At 42.9% G+C, this 18,776-nt stretch overlaps 2 protein-coding genes across 3 annotated transcripts in view; both read left to right on the top strand.

Moving 5' to 3' along the window:
- coq5 (coenzyme Q5, methyltransferase) overlaps positions 1 to 18,776 on the top strand; it is a 241,779-nt gene that overhangs the window by 13,648 nt on the left and 209,355 nt on the right. Inside the window, exon 7 of one of the 2 annotated variants that reach the window (XR_013963452.1) lies at positions 554 to 842. Coding sequence is in view for 1 of the 2 variants with exons in the window: in XM_080756131.1 (XP_080612257.1) it covers positions 554 to 655 (102 nt within the window). In the remaining variant the exon portion in view is untranslated. Of the gene's footprint in view, positions 1 to 553; positions 2,698 to 18,776 lie in introns of those variants that run through there. The other variant, XM_080756131.1, reaches the window with a different exon arrangement.
- The window catches only part of nf2a (NF2, moesin-ezrin-radixin like (MERLIN) tumor suppressor a), a 46,707-nt gene continuing 31,706 nt past the window's right edge, over positions 3,776 to 18,776 (top strand). Inside the window, exons 1-5 of the mRNA XM_080755290.1 lie at positions 3,776 to 4,475; positions 6,038 to 6,163; positions 7,298 to 7,420; positions 11,533 to 11,616; positions 17,881 to 17,949. Coding sequence (XP_080611416.1) covers positions 4,359 to 4,475; positions 6,038 to 6,163; positions 7,298 to 7,420; positions 11,533 to 11,616; positions 17,881 to 17,949 — 519 coding nt within the window. The 5' untranslated portion in view covers positions 3,776 to 4,358. The remainder of the gene's footprint in view (positions 4,476 to 6,037; positions 6,164 to 7,297; positions 7,421 to 11,532; positions 11,617 to 17,880; positions 17,950 to 18,776) is intronic.

Below are 18,776 nucleotides of genomic sequence, written 5' to 3' on the forward strand. Positions count from 1 at the left end.
CCAGGTAACACTCACTGCTGTTACACTGACCAGGTAACACTCACTGCTGTCTGACCAGGTAACACTCACTGCTGTTACACTGACCAGGTAACTGTTACCTGACAAGGTGAAGGTGCTGCCACACTATCTAAAGAGCCGCGCACGTTCACGTTCTGCGCACAGTTTTTAGACGGCTGGTGGATGGAAAAGAAGCTCCACTTCCGCGGACGACTTGCGCGACGGCCAGATTCCCGGAAGCGCTCTCTCTCTCCTCCCGTGTCAATCGTCTGCGGAGGAGGTGGAGCTTAATTTCCATCCACCAGCTGTCTAAAAACCCGCTGCGCACACGCCACGCCGCACACGCCACGCCGCACAGCTTCTTCTGTCCACGGCGGACAGGTGTGGAAACAGTGAAACACTCACTGCTGTCTGCTGCTGCTGTGTTCATTTTGTTGACAAAAACTGATGAAAAATATATATACGCCAAATCCTTTTTGACATTATAATTCTACGGACAGAAAATTGTCTCATTCTATCGATATCTTTCTTTTGTTGTTTTTTTTTTTTTTAACAGGAGACGTTTAAAGGTATGATTGAGGATGCTGGTTTCTACCGTGTACAATATGAGAACCTTACTGGAGGTGTGGTCGCCCTCCATTCTGGCTTCAAGCTGTGACACTTTTAACCCATTTCGACCTGAGGACGATTCTACAAATGCCTTCTAAATCCTGACAGTTTTCTGAAAAACCTCATGTTTCTGTATCAGTGGTGCTCAATATTTCATGTCAAGGACCCCAGAAACTATTATGTCATTGGCCACTGACCACCATCTGAAATTAATGTTGTTCCAGGAACCTCTTTGAGTTAAGGTGAGACACCCCAGGTGAAATCATGATTTTTCTTTTCTTTTTTGCTATTTTGCTTCCTAAACATGTTTTCTTTCAAACTAAAGCAAAATACACATTAAAAATACAGATTTAGATGTTTAGTTGGATAGTTTATTTTAGCCAATGACAGCTCGTTTTTCTGGGTGAAAAGCCACCATCTCTATTTTCATGATTGGTTGTTGGTACAAAGGAAGTGACCATATTTGGATCAGACCACAGTCAGCTCGAGGTCCAGACCTTTCCAATGATATATGCCATTATATGTTGTTGCCAAGGTTTGGATGAGATATTTTGTCTCAAAATAGTGGCTTCAAATAAAACGTTTTGGAATTTTACAATACAAATCTTTAAAGGCCGTTTTCTCAAAATGAGTTTTCCTCATACCTGAGACAAAGAATCTCCACTTCAGTTAAACTCACATACACCAAACGTTCCAGTCTTATTCATAAGTATATTCCGCAGACATTTACACGTGGATTTGTTGATATATCATTCACAGCCTGATTTACATCACATTTTATACCAAAAAATGCCGAAAATTGGGTTTTTTATGCCTGTTGACACTATTTTCTGATTTGTGGAGTGATAATTAGAGATATCAAAAATCCCATGTGTAATTTTCTTTGTCTCTAATGTGTCAACAAAATGAAATGATAATTTTGAACCTGGCTTTATCCGATCTTCAGATTTATCGCCCCGAAATGTATGCAAATTAGCGCATATAATGCCTAATTTGCATATTTAAACATATAATTTCAGAAAACTTGTAATACAAAAAATCTTAGTTTTAATATAAGTAATCAACTGGAGAAGTTTCATTGTGATAGCTATTATTTAACTTTTTTTCCCTATTAACCTGGGGTGTCTCGCCTTAAAAACATTTGCTCACGATTTTTCAAAAATGGCTGACCTACAAGCTCCAGTGTCCAGTAACTTAAGTAATATACTACTTTCAGTAATATTATTACTTTTTTCCAGTAATATGTAACTTAACTAGTTACTTTCACATTTTGAGTAATAATATTACATTTACTTTTTTTCAAAAGTAATATTATTACTATTTTCACGAGCCTTGGTGGAACTGTGGGTTTGAGTGTTTATTTATAATGGTAGACTGGGTTGGGGTGGAGTTGCTTTGTAGACTGCTGATCCGCTCTAGATCTAGACTCTAGAGCGGATACGGAAACGATGCACACTCGTCGGTACATATGTGTGAAGTATCGGATGCAGAAGGGCGGGCCTTAAACTGTCCGGAACACGGAACAACAACCTAAACTAGTGTGTGTAACTCGTTAGACTGCACTGTTAGAGAGAAGAGATGTAAATAAACTAACAATGGAGGAGGTGGAGGAGACAGAAACACCGGCACAACAAAGCGTTATAACATTCAATACTTGGAAGTATTCGCATTATTTTGAGTATGTCCGCGATCGAGACGAGATGAACATTATTGTCCGCTGCAAGTTGTGCATACGGAAGAAGCTATATTCCACATCGAAATCTACTTCTAATCTATGTGTACAAATGCATGGATCCATCATCATGAGTTAAATAAACACTGCAGAATAGGGGAGGGGGGACTGCTAATGTTGAAAATGCAAAGTAAGACTTTTGGGGACAAAATATGCAATTAGGGTTAGGGTTAGGTTAGTCAGTGGAGCTTTCCAAAACATGATGGGGGGGGAAAGATGAGAGGTTAAAACATAACTAGCTTAGAATGTACTGTACAGTAGCTGTTGGTGATGTGAGTGAGTGAAACAGAGATATTATTTGTGAAAATGTTTTGCATTGTTTAACATGTTTTACATTTTTACAATAAATGCAAAAAAAACCCCCTGCCTATGTCAATGCTCTGTATCTGAGTGACTTCTGCGTCAGACTCGGCCCTGGGTCACCATCTAGCCTCATTAACCCAGACATGCAAATCTACATGAAGGGGGGGGGGGGGGGGGGGATTCCCCTCGGCCATACATGAGTATTTTGGTCATGGAGGTGGATCGTTTCCTCGTTTAATATACAGTTTGTTTTGCGAGTGAGTACCTGTTAGACCAGTTGATACGAAGAGCCGTTTTTTGTCCAGCGTCCTATTTGTAGGCACTCCAGTGAGCACCTACGGACGGCTGCAATTCGAAACTGGCCCCCGTAAAATATGAATCCCCCCCCCCCCCATTTCCCCTCACTGTATAAGTTTCTTTTCCCTTTTTACCTCCTTTATGATGAAATCCTGTTCTGTTCTTTAACTATATAGAAGTGTCTATTTGTACGTCTCTAAATGTTTTGATGAATTGAACATGGTGGACCCTCTTGTAAACAAGTGTAATGCTTAATTGGGTCGTCCACTCACAGTTAACAGTCTTTGTATTTAGTTTGTGCTTGAAATGTACTGTAATTCTGCAAACTATTTCAATCAAATCAATCAAAAACAGCAATTATCCATTTAGATAATTAGTTAATGTTATTAACGGTTATAAAATGTTATTTAAAAAATACACAAACATATTTTGTGTTTATTATTTCGTTTAAATACTTAATTTATTGTTTTAATCGATTTTGTTTAACTCGTACTTTTATTCTGAAGAGCAAGTCGGCCACCGGAAGTCTTATCCCCCTTATCCTGGTTCCCTTGACACTGCTCAGGGTTGCCATGTTAGTATAATAAATGACCAAAACATTCATAATTAAAGACATGCATAGTATTTATAATGACAAATGCATCAAATATGTATTTATTGGTATTATAAGGCGATATTATTGGCCTTTTTTGGCTTGTTTTTCGATGGAAGATTTGGCTTTATTTATATGTCGCTAGAGTTAGCTTTTTTGGGCTTGTTTTTGGAGGTGGGTTGGCTTATTTCTCTCACAAGATTTGGCAACACCGCCACTGTTGCAGTTGCTGCATTAAACTCGCTAGCAGCAGAGCATTAGCACAGAGTCTGCTATAGTCTCCTTTTAATGAGCATTTTTTTTACCGCATATATACATGTACATTTGCTAGAACGCCATCTAAAACCATCAACGGACACCACGTTTTAGTGATTTAACTTAAAGTACACTACGGAAGCCGTGTGTACTCCATGTGATATAGTAATTATGATGTAGCTAGCGTTAGCAACATAGCTGTAAAAAGTTAACTTTACAAATGTTTTCATTGTTGGTATGGTAGCTGTTGGCATTCATTCACCAGCAGCTATAAACGACTGTCCCAAACATGGACGAAATAATAATAATGCTAATTAAGCCTGAATTAAGTGTTACAGGAAAACGTTATGTTTTACCAGAACGTGGGTATTATTATTTTTAAAGTTAGAGAACTAGACAACAAGCAGAAAGACAGAAAGAACTGTCCTCATTCATAAGGACATCTACAGCAGCAGAAGAAAGAGAGTGGAGTATAAACTATATAAACGATGCCTTAATTGACTCTTCGTAAATAAATACACTGTTCCAGACAGTAGACTAAAATACTGTAGACTAGGGACTATCGTTTTATTTATGATGGCAAGTGCATTGGCAGCCAAACTTGGGCTGAACTCGCTGAGGAGAAGACACGCCAAGAACTTCAATATCAGGATCAGCACGATGGAATCAGACATGGAGTTCAGCTGCGAGGTGTGTGTTCGTTTTTATGAGATTTACATTTGCACATTTAACGATGACTGCTTTAACGTTAGAAGACAACCATGTATTCTATTCAGCTATTTATAGTGGCGCTTCACTTTTATGACACAAGGTGGCAGCATTGTACCTATGTGAGCAATATTGAAAATGTGAAATGTGTCTACAACTAAGACCAACCGAGGGCATTTCATTTTAAAATATATCATTAAAACTTGTCTTATACAGACATGGAGTCATTCACATTTTCATCGCGGTCATATAGCTTAATCAACTCCTACATGCCTGTCATATTAAGTATTTGTATGGACCAAGCATTTTAATTAAACACACCACACGCTATTATTGGCCTTGCATTTTTCAGGTCCCCTATTTCAATGTCAATGGTTTCAATAACAATGTGTTTGATGACATGTCAGAGAGCAAAAAGGGGTGGGTAAAAAAAGCCATACAAAATGCCACCCCTGTATTTAAAGGGGAGGGACCCCACTAAGGGGTATAATTACACAGGACTTGCAGAATGTCAATTGAAGGTTTGCACTTTCTATTTTCTGTTCCGGGATGATAATTTGATCAATTATGCGTTTTGTAAATAGCAATCATTGAGGCCCTGACCACCTATAATAATTTTCATTTAGCGACACATATAATAGGGCTATAATTACCAACCTTGGCCCACCCACCCAACCATCCTTGTAATTCTGCACAGTGAGCTGATTTGAAAATGGATTTCGATGCCGTGCATTTTGCCTTTCAGTCTTTTCACTTCCTCTTGCTGCGTTTTCTTCTTCTCGGAAATCTGAATGTACATTCGTGAAGTCATAATTTTCACCCCCCTGGTTGGCAAAGACAAAATATATTTTAACCCTTTTTGGTGTTGTACTAAGCATTATGTTATGCTTTAGCTATTTAAACTAGCAGATCTACAAGCTCATAGCTGCTATTTTTGAAACATCGTGGAAATGTGGCACAACTCTTTGAATATATTCTTTCAGAGCGAACGTTTTTCACTCAAATCTTTGCTTCTGGAAGGTCCTTGGAACAACATATTTACACGTGGGGGTCGGCGGCCAATTACCTATATTGTTGGGGGTCCTTGACATGAATATGTTTGAGAACCACTGACATGGAAACATAGGGTTTTTCATAAAACTGTTAAGATTTAGAAGACTTTTGTAGAATCGTCCTCAGGTCGAAATGGGTTAAATGCATGATGCACCTGAGTTTTCATGTTGTGGGTTGTGGCCCAGCATTGATTGAACCAGACTGGGGGATAAATACATTGATCAGTATCGGGTGAGAACAGGTGACTGACTGGCTAGAATTATTTTATCGTCTACGGCTGCAATCCTTCCTCGCACCGACTCGCCTACACTGTGGTCAGAAAGCAAGCCTGGTGTGTTCAAGAGCTTGTGCTGTAAACTTGCAATCTGTAAAATGTATGTTTTAATGTTAAATATTAAAGTGTTTTGTGCTCAGTATTGGCCCTAACTTATTCAGTTCAGTCACTTGGTCTTGCCTGTGTGTCTAGCATCCACTTATGTGTGTGTTTTCAGGTTAAATGGAAGGGGAAAGACCTCTTTGATCTGGTGTGCCGGACCCTGGGTCTCAGGGAGACGTGGTTCTTTGGACTCCAGTATGACGTGAAGGATACCGTCGCCTGGCTGAAGATGGACAAGAAGGTAAGGTTCTGCACACCAGTGTCCTGCTCACTCACAGCTAGACGACAAGATGTTTGGCTTGTGTAGTTACTAACTACCTTGTTATGTCACATCTCCAAAGAATAGTTGCTCCGTTGATAATATTCAAAATAGCCTCCCAGTGCCCCTGAAACACTTCTCTTATTAGCAATAGCACATAAACAGATGTATGTACCTTTACTGAGAAAGGATATCCCCTTGAGATGCATCATCTCGTTTTCGAGGGGGTCCAGCAACATACAGACAATACAGAGCAATACAGTAGACAGAAACGTTACAACAAGTACATTCATGCATACATTACAAAACAGAAAACAGAAAAGATGCAAACAAAGGAGATTCTGACAATGAATTGCCAATAAAAATGTCAACTTTCCTGTTGAATTTACGATTTGAAGATCTGGATTGTTATCAGTGGATCCAGTCGGTTAATTCAAATAGAAGTAGATTATTTTATATAATAATGTACATTGTCAAAATTCGTTTTTGTGTGGTTAAACTTGAAACTTAAAAAAAAAAAAGTCAATGGGGAATATTGAATTATCAATTTCTAATCAACAGAGCAACTATTGAAGATATCTCGTTAATACACATGACATATTGTAAGTTTTGAACATTCTGCCTATAATGGCATGCCCAACATACAGTAGGGAGGCCAGGTTGGAAGTCGTTAATAACATAATTGACCATTGATAGAGCTAATATAGATGTAAACTAGGGATGCACCGAAAGGGACATCCTTGGCCGAATACCGAATATCCGAATATGATTAATATTATATATATTCTTTCCTACCATTGCTGTCATGGCCGTACCTTAAAGCTACCTGATTTATGGCAAAATAAATAGTTATGACAAAACTTAACCTAATTAATAATCACTATTATGGGTCCATAAAACATTTATTCAGCTCTTCTGAATGCATTAATTGCATACACTATTCGGTGATATATTTTCTGCCTATTGGGGCCGAAACCAAATAGGCCGAAAATGCATTTTCAGCCATTTTCTGCCGAATATTTTCTGCGGCCGAATATTCGGTGCATCACTAGTACAGACAGAATGCTTCTTCTGCACACGGTGTCAGCGTTGCTTCTGGACTGATTGTTCTGACAGGTTCTGGACCAGGAGGTGCCCAAGGAGGAACCCATCACCCTCCACTTCCTGGCCAAGTTCTACCCCGAGAACGCTGAGGATGAGTTGGTGCAGGACATTACGCAACACCTCTTCTTCCTGCAGGTATATCTGATCCGGAAGTTTGCCTATTGATTTCTTACCTTAACACTTTTAGATCTGACTTCGAAATTTAAGTGCTGACATTTTTCTGAAATACCTCATGTTTCTGTATCAGTGGTGCTCAATATTTCATGTCAAGGACCCCCCAAAAAATATATGTAATTGGTCGCCGACCCCCCTCGGAAAATATGTTGTTCCAGGCAACCCTCAGAAGCAAAGATTTGAGTTAAAAACATTCGCTCTGAAAGAATATATGTTCAAAGATTTGCGCCAAATCTTCACGAGCTTGATGTGATATAGAAGATGTTATATAGAAGTTATTTACATAATGCTTAAAAACGTCAAAAGGGGTTCCCGTCCAGAATGGGTTAATTACTTGTTCCTCACGGGTGATCCCACCCTGCCTCCCCCCCCCCCCCCCCCCCACCCAATAGTGTTGTGGTCACATTGCAGTGCTGTCCAGCCCTGTCCAGCGCTTGTTATTTAACAGTGCGTTAAAAGTCGGCCGAGGTAAAAGTCTCCCGTCAGTCTGATCCGAGTCTAATCTAATCCTGTTTTTCGGAGGAAACCTCCGACACAAAAATGCAGCCCAGGGCGTTGCGTGCGTGCGTGCACGGTACATGCCGTGCGTGCACAGTACACAGCCAGCCGGCAAATGAGTCATACACTGGTGTGTGTGTGCTGCAACACGCGGTGAAGAATACCAACGAGCTGTGTCCCGTGTCGCCTGTCTCCTCATTAGTCTGCTCTCATTAACTCCTGTAATGTCCTCCCCTCAGATAGTGTCACTGGCGTGACAGCTGGATTAGCGCTTATCAGGAGCGATCACGCAACCCTGCTGACATACACTAACACACACCCCTCACGTACACATACACACACACACACACACACACACACACACACACACACACACCCCTCACGTACACACACACACCCCTCACGTACACACACACACACACACACACACACACACACACACACACACACACACACACGCACACCCTCTCCATCACCTCAGGCCTGCGGTCTTGACAGCAATGGGGTCTCATTTGTAAAGCAGATTGGAAGCCTCAGCCTCTCGTCGCGTCCTGCAATTGGGGGGCCTGTCACCTCCGTCTCTCCACGCCCCTTGTTAGTTCACAGCAAGAGGCTGAGCAACTGTCTTTTTTGCAGGCGACACGGCTCCAATAAGGCACCGGATTCTCCTCTAAAGGCCCCTGCCGCGCGTTCACATCGTCGTCTTCAGTATTTTTAATGTTTTTGTAACTGAGATTTCCTGTCCTCACAGAGGGCTGTCAGTGGGCTGTATGAAAGGTGTTATAGTTAGAGGATCTGTGTCTTGCCTTAGGCGGTGGGGAGGAGTTGTGAATGGTTAGTAACTTGAGCCCAGTGTTTTAGCTGTAGGTACCTCCTTATTATTCCAAATACCGGTACTTACTCACAATTTAGGATACTTACTGTATGATATATTTACCTGTAGTATTCTTGTATGTGCCATACTTGATAGGGTGACATGATGGCATGGCCTAACGTTTCTTCCCACCCAGTGCCTAAGCTGTCTTGTGCTTGTAACGGAGTAGTTCGACATTGCATATTGATACTCTTTCTTAAGTAATAAATGTGAGTACGTTTGTCCACCACTGCTGACTTCTTGACGTTTTCAGCGTGTCAGGGCTTTGACTTGTTACGGCTGGACCGGCTTTCCACAGGGATCTCTTTACACAGGACTCTCTTTACACAGGACTCTCTTTACACAGGGATCTCTTTACACAGGGATCTCTTTACACAGGACTCTCTTTACACAGGACTCTCTTTACACAGGGATCTCTTTACACAGGGATCTCTTTACACAGGACTCTCTTTACACAGGGATCTCTTTACACAGGACTCTCTTTACACAGGACTCTCTTTACACAGGGATCTCTTTACACAGGACTCTCTTTACACAGGACTCTCTTTCCACAGGGCTCTCTGAATCTCTGGTGCAGAACGGGCTTGTGACTGAATCTGCTTGAAGGACGGAGGCCCTGGCTGAGGAATAGCAGTTTAGTTTAGTCTGAAGGGAGGGCGGGAAGCACTTCTTCACTCTGGGCATTTCCAGGGCATCGAGGAATGGCAGTTTAGTTTAGTCTGAAGGGAGGGCGGGAAGCACTGCTTCACTCCTGGCATCTCTAGGGCATTTCTAGGGCATTTCTAGGGCATCGAGGCATCTTCACTCTGGGCATTTCTAGGGCATCGAAGCATCTTCACTCTGGGCATTTCTAGGGCATCGAGGCATCTTCTGCCTCGTCATTTTTCTCCGTGGACCACCGAGCAGCTTCTCGCAGTCGTTACCGCATGTTCAGATGAAAAGCTACTTGGCACCGACTGGACACCACAGTTCTTAGTGGGGTGGGGTAGCTAATTAATAGGTCTCTAGTAAAACACTTATTATATATTATTTCACTATAATCTGCACTGTACATCATCAAGTGGAATAATTGATCAAAGTTATAAACTTCTGTATGTGTGTCATTCTTTAACCCATTCTGACCGGGCACCCATTTTGGTGTTAGCATCATGTTATGCTTTAGCTATTGAAAAATAGCAGATCTACAAGCTCATATCGCGCCACCGAGTGGCGCGATACGAGCTTGTAGGTCTGCTATTTTTGAAAAATTCGAAGAACGACTGACATTTTTAGAATCTGATCTCAGGTCAGAATGGGTTAATCAGACCAGTGTGTGTCCAGTGGAAACCTCGTACGAATCTGATCTCAGGTCAGAATGGGTTAAAGCAGAACTTGGGGGCTGAGTGAAGAGGAGAAGAGAATTCAGCCTGTCACACGGCATCGCGTCTCACACAGACAGTTACACTGTTGGCTTCCTCCACAAACCAGCCTAGTTTCCGAAGAGATTCCAGTTGTATTTTTCATTTCAGTTAGGCTGCAGTTAGATTACCCCAAAAAATCGATCTGAAGCAGTACAAATCCTTCAATATTGCAAGATTCACTTTAAAGCCCTCCCTCCCAACGGGACCCCGTGCAGACTAGATGTGCTACACTACAGACTACAGCAGTGGTTTTCAACTAGGGATGTCCCGATTTTCTTCGTTTCCGATCCGATCTCCATACCTCAATTTCTGTGTTAGCCGATACCGAATACCGATACCAGTGTCGTGATCTCATGTTGTGTTTATAGCCATCTAGCTATATATCTTGTGCTATATATCTTCTTTTTTTTTTTAAAGTAAATTTTATTCAAAGAGTATAACATTATGCAATTTTCACAGACAGAGAATACGACTCTTTGCTTTTTACATTTTCTCCCACAACTCCTTTCCCAGTCATCCCACACCCACCCACCATCTTTCCCCACGAGGCCAGACATACAAACAACACATAAACACATAAACACAGGTATAAAACCAATAGGTTGAGTACAAAACAATACACACAACATACAGTATACACACAGGTATAAAACCTAGACAAGATACTAAGATACAAAGAAAGGGATCATATGGTTATGATTGATAAACAACTTCAATGGGGGGTAAAAATAAGGGTAATTTGTGGTATATATCTTGTGCACTTGCAGTTTGGGCAACTCCAAACCAAACTCCACATGTCCCACCATTGTATTTACCTATCATAGTGTCAACCCCTTACACCCCTGTGCCGGATCTGTGGTTAGACTGGCATATTCACCGATATGACCCGATACCGAGTATCGGGACATCTCTATTTTCAACCCTTTTGATATCAAGGCCCATTATTTCTGGATGTTTGAGCCACGGAAACCACCATTTGATGACATTCAGCCTCTCAGACCCAAAACGAAAGAATATTTTGTTGTCGTCTGGATAGTTTTTCTTTTTTGTCCACAATTCCATGTGGTACCAATAGGTGAGATGATAGGCAATCGTTGATCAAAATGATTTGTTACCAACCTTTGTATTTAGCTGGGGGACCACCTGGAACCCCCCCCCCCCCCACACTGCTGGCAAAGAGCCAATACTCCTCCCTGTGTCCTCCACATGAGGAGAGGGACTCTGTAAAAAAGTCTGGTTGTCAGAGAGAGGCATAGCTTTACTGTTCCTAATTCTTCCCCTCGTCCCCCGACTCCCTCCAGGTCAAGAGGAAGATCCTAGACGAAGAGATCCACTGTCCACCTGAGGCCTCCGTGCTGCTGGCCTCGTACGCTGTCCATGCCAAGGTCAGTGACCCTCAACCCCACATCCATCCAAACAACACTACAGATATGGGTGCAGGTATTTTTTCCGACAGCATATTGATCCGAAACCTCAATCCTAACCTAACCCTAACCGCAAGCACGGGAGCAGCGCATGTCGGACCATCGCTTTTTCGCATCGCAGCGAATGTCCCCCCGCTGCGGATCGGATCGTTGCCCCGTCGGCTAGAATGCTGTCGGGGAAAAAAGGCCGCCTCCCACAGATATTCGGTCTGCTCGTATAGATGTTCTGCACGGGGAAGCTTTCGTCTCTTTGCCATTCATTCACGTTCACCTCCTTAAAAAATATCTTTTTGAATTTTTCCATTTGGCTAATTTTTGGTTTTCTGCTGCAGGAACGTTTTTAAACGACTGTGGGGTATTATTTTCTAATTATGTGCAAAACTGCAATTTGTGAATTGTGTGTTCTGGGCTGCCAGTCTCCTGCTGCTCAATCTCACATTGAACCATTGTATTATTATAATCGCCTTATAATACTGAGTCTACTCTATCCATACATCCATCCATCCATTAACCACTTAAAGGGACACTTAACATCATTAACATATATGTTAATGATGTTTAGAAGCTTTAGAACACTTTCCTGGGGGTCTTTATGTGTGTAATATGTGGTTTTAGATATTTTAGATTGTAGCAGTGAGCCCAGTGTCTCTGATGTCATGGACACTGGGATCACTTACTTCCTGGACTACATGTTGTCTCAGTAAGACAGCCCTCCCCCAATCCACAAGGAGGAGCAGTGCACCAAAGAATTATAGGAATTGTAGTCCAGGAAGGAAGTGAGACCAGTGTCCATGACATCAGAGACACTGGGCTCACTGCTACAATCTAAAATATCTTGAACCACATATTACACACATAAAGACCCCCAGGAAAGTGTTCTAAAGCTTCTAAACGTCATTAACATATATCTTTTTGCAAAAAGGGTTAAGTGTCCCTTTAAGCCCTATATACTTTATTGTGCGACAAATAACAAAAATATCTGCACTCACCCACTCACCTATAATTCCCTGCTCTTTCTTTTTTTTGGTGCAAAACGTATACTGCAAGAAACCCCCCTCCTTCTGACACTGCCTCCTATAGATATGAAATACCCATGGAAATGCAGGGCCGAGCTCGGATGCAGCTTTTTCTTGACAGGCAATTGGGCTCCTCTACTGAATACCTGAGTTTTATACCTCAAAGACGTGGCAGAGTGTCTGCCTGCTGAGAGACCTGCCTCCCCCCCCCAACCAATTTAGACTGTTGTACAGCGTGAAAGAGACTGTAGGTTAACCCGTTTAGGTCTGAGGACGATTCTACAGATGTCTTCTATAGATCCTGACAGTGTTCGGAAAAACCTACTGGTTTTTCATGTCATGGACTCCCAAAAATATATGTAATTGCCAATTGGCCGACCCCCATCTGAAAATATGTTGTCCGTCCGTCTCCGTCCCCCCCCCGTTCGCTCTGAAAGAATATATATTCAAAGATTTGGACCACATTTTCATGATTTTTCAAAAAATAGCAGATCTGCTATGAGCTTGTATATCTGTTATCTGCTATCTGCTATTTTCAATAGCTAAAGTAAGGGGTTCCCGTCCTGAATGGATTAGAACGGGAAAAAAATCGAATTAGCCTAGATTACTGCACTGCGCTGTCAGCAGTGATTTCAAACAGAACCAACGGCCCACAAGTCCAGTATCAGTTTTCATCTCATCAGTCGTCCACTGATCAGAGCCGGCAGGACTGAAGGGGTCTGTCGGGGAGGGGGGGGGGGGGAAAGGCAGGTAGTTCTTTGACAGCGCGGCTGACGGAGAGATTTGATTTGATTTTAGATTTTTTTATTAACCCATTCTGACCGGGAACCCGTTTTGGTGTTAGCATCATGTTATGCTTTAGCTATTGAAAAATAGCAGATCTACAAGCTCATAGCGCGCCACCGAGTGGCGCGCTACGAGCTTGTAGGTCTGCTATTTTTGAAAAATCGAAGAACGACTGACATTTTTTAGAATCTGATCTCAGGTCAGAATGGGTTCATCAGACCAGTGCGTGTCCAGTGGAAACCTCGTATGAATCTGATCTCAGGTCAGAATGGGTTAAGGATCCCCATTAGCATGAGCTGAGATATACTTTATTAATCCCTGAGGGGAAATTGAAGCGTTACAACCAGGGGGCGGCCTTAAGGATCGAGAGGCCCCGTTCGTGACGTCATGATTTTAATAATTAATACAAATACAATATTCTTTTGTCAGTGTGTATTATCGGACTTCAAAGCATGAACAGCATACACAGCCAAGTAGAAAATACACAAAAGCAGCTTGTTTGATTAAACAATTTTTGACTTAAAGGTATGACTGGAAGGCAGCATATATAGGCTATATACAATGATGCAATCGCAACTCTCAGCGCTGCTAGTGCAGTGAGTGCACACACTGGGAAGAGGGAACGGTTACAACCAAACAACACACTACTACTGTTTACTGTTTAAAAAAGGCCCGTTTCAATTGAAACGATTGAAACATATATAAGGCCGCCACTGGTTACAACAGCATAATGTGACACATACAAAGCTAAAACTACTGGACAGACAGAGAACACACAAACAGACACAAATGGACATAATCACACAAAGACCAGGACCACCACCAAGGTCCTGGTCTTGTGTGATTATTATGTCCATTTGTGCCATACTGTAGCAACCAGCTATAGTCTTCCTGGGGTCCACATAAGAATAAACATTACAGTACACATACAGTTACAAATACACATTTTGTTTAAAAAGTCAGTATTCAACTTACATTAGTTCGGATAAAAGAAAAAGAAGAATTGCTAAGATTACAAGTGAGAGTGGGGAAAACAAAAAAAACAAACAACACACAACACTTCACTGTATCAAATGGAATTTTAGATGCTTTTTTAAATGTTAATTTACTGTTAAATCATAATTCCAATGCTTCTCCACCTCTGTTTAACCCATTCTGAGCGGGAACCCATTTTGGTGTTAGCATCATGTTATGCTTTAGCTATTGAAAAATAGCAGATCTACAAGCTCATAGCGCGCCACCGAGTGGCGCGCTATGAGCTTGTAGGTCTGCTATTTTTGAAAAATCGAAGAACGACTGACATTTTTAGAATCTGATCTCAGGTCAGAATGGGTTAATCAGACCAGTGTGTGTCCTAGTGGAAACCTCGTATGAATCTGATCTCAGGTCAGAATGGGTTAACCTAAGAAATGACAATCGGCAGGCAAATTACTCATCCCTAATGGCTAATATCATCGCATCTGCCTTTTCAAAATGTCATCCCTGGCTCTGCGCTCCGTGACCGGGTTTATCAATCAATTCTCCCTGCAGGTTATATCTCTAATGATGGCATTTAACCCATTCTGACCTGAGATCAGATTCTAAAAATGTCAGTCGTTCTTGAATTTTTCAAAACATAGCAGACCTACAAGCTCATAGCGCGCCACTCGGTGGCGCGCTATGAGCTTGTAGATCTGCTCTTTTTCAATAGCTAAAGCATGACATGATGCTATAACACCAAAATGGGTTCCCGTTCAGAATGGGTTAATGACACTGCTTCCTCCTGACCACGCTGGATGTGCGTTGCCGTTTAACACATTCTGAGCGGGAACCTGGCTCTTTTGGTGTTATAGCATCATGTTATGCTTTAGCTATTGAAAAATAGCAGATTTATACAAGCTCATAGCGCGCCACCGAGTGGCGCGCTACGAACTTGTAGATCTGCTATTTTTGAAAAATCGAAGAGCGACTGACTGATAGACATTTTTAGAATCTGATCTCAGGTCAGAATGGAAAACTGTCAGGATGTAGAAGACATTTGTAGAATCTGATCTCAGGTCAGAATGGAAACTGTCAGGATGTAGAAGACATTTGTAGAATCTGATCTCAGGTCAGAATGGAAAACTGTCAGGATGTAGAAGACATTTGTAGAATCTGATCTCAGGTCAGAATGGAAAACTGACTCAGGATGTAGAAGACATTTGTAGAATCTGATCTCAGGTCAAAATGCTTTAAAGAACCACCATTCTTCTGTGCGTTAGAATCTGATCTCAGGTCAGAATGTGTTAATGAACTGGTGGGAGACTGGGGGCCTGCGTTGGGGCACAGTGCAGTGGTTTAGAATCTGATCTCAGGTCAGAATGGGTTAATGAACTGTTGGGAGACTGGGGGCCTGCGTTGGGGCACAGTGCAGTGGTTTAGAATCTGATCTCAGGTCAGAATGTGTTAATGAACTGGTGGGAGACTGGGGGCCTACGTTGGGGCACAGTGCAGTGGTTTAGAATCTGATCTCAGGTCAGAATGTGTTAATGAACTGTTGGGAGACTGAGGGCCTGCGTTGCCACAGTGCAGTGGTTTAGAATCTGATCTCAGGTCAGAATGTGTTAATGAACTGGTGGGAGACTGGGGGCCTGCGTTGGGGCACAGTGCAGTGGTTTAGAATCTGATCTCAGGTCAGAATGGGTTAATGAACCGGTGGGAGACTGGGGGCCTGCGTTGCCACAGTGCAGTGGTTTAGAATCTGATCTCAGGTCAGAATGTGTTAATGAACCGGTGGGAGACTGGGGGCCTACGTTGCCACATTGCAGTGGTTTAGAATCTGATCTCAGGTCAGAATGTGTTAATGAACTGGTGGGAGACTGGGGGCCTGCGTTGCCACAGTGCAGTGGTTTAGAATCTGATCTCAGGTCAGAATGTGTTAATGAACCGGTGGGAGACTGGGGGCCTGCGTTGCCACATTGCAGTGGTTTAGAATCTGATCTCAGGTCAGAATGTGTTAATGAACTGGTGGGAGACTGGGGGCCTACGTTGGGGCACAGTGCAGTGGTTTAGAATCTGATCTCAGGTCAGAATGTGTTAATGAACTGGTGGGAGACTGGGGGCCTGCGTTGGGGCACAGTGCAGTGGTTTAGAATCTGATCTCAGGTCAGAATGTGTTAATGAACTGGTGGGAGACTGGGGGCCTGCGTTGCCACAGTGCAGTGGTTTAGAATCTGATCTCAGGTCAGAATGTGTTAATGAACTGGTGGGAGACTGGGGGCCTACGTTGCCACATTGCAGTGGTTTAGAATCTGATCTCAGGTCAGAATGTGTTAATGAACTGGTGGGAGACTGGGGGCCTACGTTGGGGCACAGTGCAGTGGTTTAGAATCTGATCTCAGGTCAGAATGTGTTAATGAACTGGTGGGACACTGGGGGCCTACGTTGCCACATTGCAGTGGTTTAGAATCTGATCTCAGGTCAGAATGTGTTAATGAACCGGTGGGAGACTGGGGGCCTGCGTTGCCACATTGCAGTGGTTTAGAATCTGATCTCAGGTCAGAATGTGTTAATGAACTGGTGGGAGACTGGGGGCCTACGTTGGGGCACAGTGCAGTGGTTTAGAATCTGATCTCAGGTCAGAATGTGTTAATGAACTGGTGGGAGACTGGGGGCCTACGTTGGGGCACAGTGCAGTGGTTTAGAATCTGATCTCAGGTCAGAATGTGTTAATGAACTGGTGGGAGACTGGGGGCCTGCGTTGGGGCACAGTGCAGTGGTTTAGAATCTGATCTCAGGTCAGAATGTGTTAATGAACTGGTGGGAGACTGGGGGCCTACGTTGGGGCACAGTGCAGTGGTTTAGAATCTGATCTCAGGTCAGAATGTGTTAATGAACTGGTGGGAGACTGGGGGCCTGCGTTGGGGCACAGTGCAGTGGTTTAGAATCTGATCTCAGGTCAGAATGTGTTAATGAACTGGTGGGAGACTGGGGGCCTACGTTGGGGCACAGTGCAGTGGTTTTCAACCCTGTTCATATCGAGGTCCATTATTTATTCAGCATTACAGTGTTCGTATTTCCAGAGTTATTTAAGCCGTTGAAAATCCTACTTTGAACAGAGGTTTATGCCTGGGGCCGTGTGTAAAGATCCCATAGGGGGTACCTAGTGCACAACGTCCGATAGCCTGGGCGTACGAACTCCATATCCTACCTATATTTGTAGTTGTTACGTCCCCACCAAAGAGGTCCAGGTTGACCACTGGCTGAAAACCACTGGCAACATGTCATCTGATGCACGAACTCCCTAGAAAAAGATGCAGAGGCCAGCCCATAACTGTGCCAGTGTTTAGTAGTGGATGATGGTAATTAGTTTTCCTCAATGACTTCCTAATGTGTGTCTGGCTCTCTCTCTCTCTCTCTCTCTCTCTCTCTCTCTCTCTCTCTCTCTCTCGTCTTCTCATTCCAGTACGGAGACTACGATCCCAACGTTCACAAGCCTGGATTCCTGGCTCAGGAGGAGCTGCTGCCCAAGAGGGTGAGTGGCGTGGCGTTCCTTATCATCCCTGCCTCAGGCCATACCTGTCGTTATTCTGGGATGTTCCCGGGAATGCCTCGGTTGTAGCCACAACAGTTTCATATTTCTTTTATACCTGTCGTTATTCTGGGATGTTCCCGGGAATGCCTCGGTTGTAGCCACAACAGTTTCATATTTATTTCATACCTGTTGTTATTCTGGGATGTTCCCGGGGATGCCTCGGTTGTAGCCAACCGTTTCATATTTATTTCATACCTGTCGTTATTCCGGGATTGTTCCCGGGAATGCCTCGGTTGTAGCCACAACAGTTTCATATTTATTTCATACCTGTTGTTATTCTGGGGATGCCTCGGTTGTAGCCAACCGTTTCATATTTATTTCATACCTGTTGTTATTCTGGGAATGCCTCGGTTGTAGCCAACCGTTTCATATTTATTTCATACCTGTTGTTATTCTGGGAATGCCTCGGTTGTAGCCAACCGTTTCATATTTATTTCATACCTGTTGTTATTCTGGGATGTTCCCGGGGATGCCTCGGTTGTAGCCAACCGTTTCATATTTATTTCATACCTGTTGTTATTCTGGGATGTTCCCGGGGATGCCTCGGTTGTAGCCAACAGTTTCATATTTATTTCATACCTGTCGTTATTCCGGGATTGTTCCCGGGAATGCCTCGGTTGTAGCCACAACAGTTTCATATTTATTTCATACCTGTTGTTATTCTGGGATGTTCCCGGGAATGCCTCGGTTGTAGCCAACAGTTTCATATTTATTTCATACCTGTCGTTATTCCGGGATTGTTCCCGGGAATGCCTCGGTTGTAGCCA

The sequence above is a fragment of the Protomyctophum bolini genome (genome assembly GCF_963924005.1).
Source record: "Protomyctophum bolini genome assembly, chromosome: 22".
In the NCBI taxonomy this organism is placed as follows: Eukaryota; Metazoa; Chordata; class Actinopteri; order Myctophiformes; family Myctophidae; genus Protomyctophum; species Protomyctophum bolini.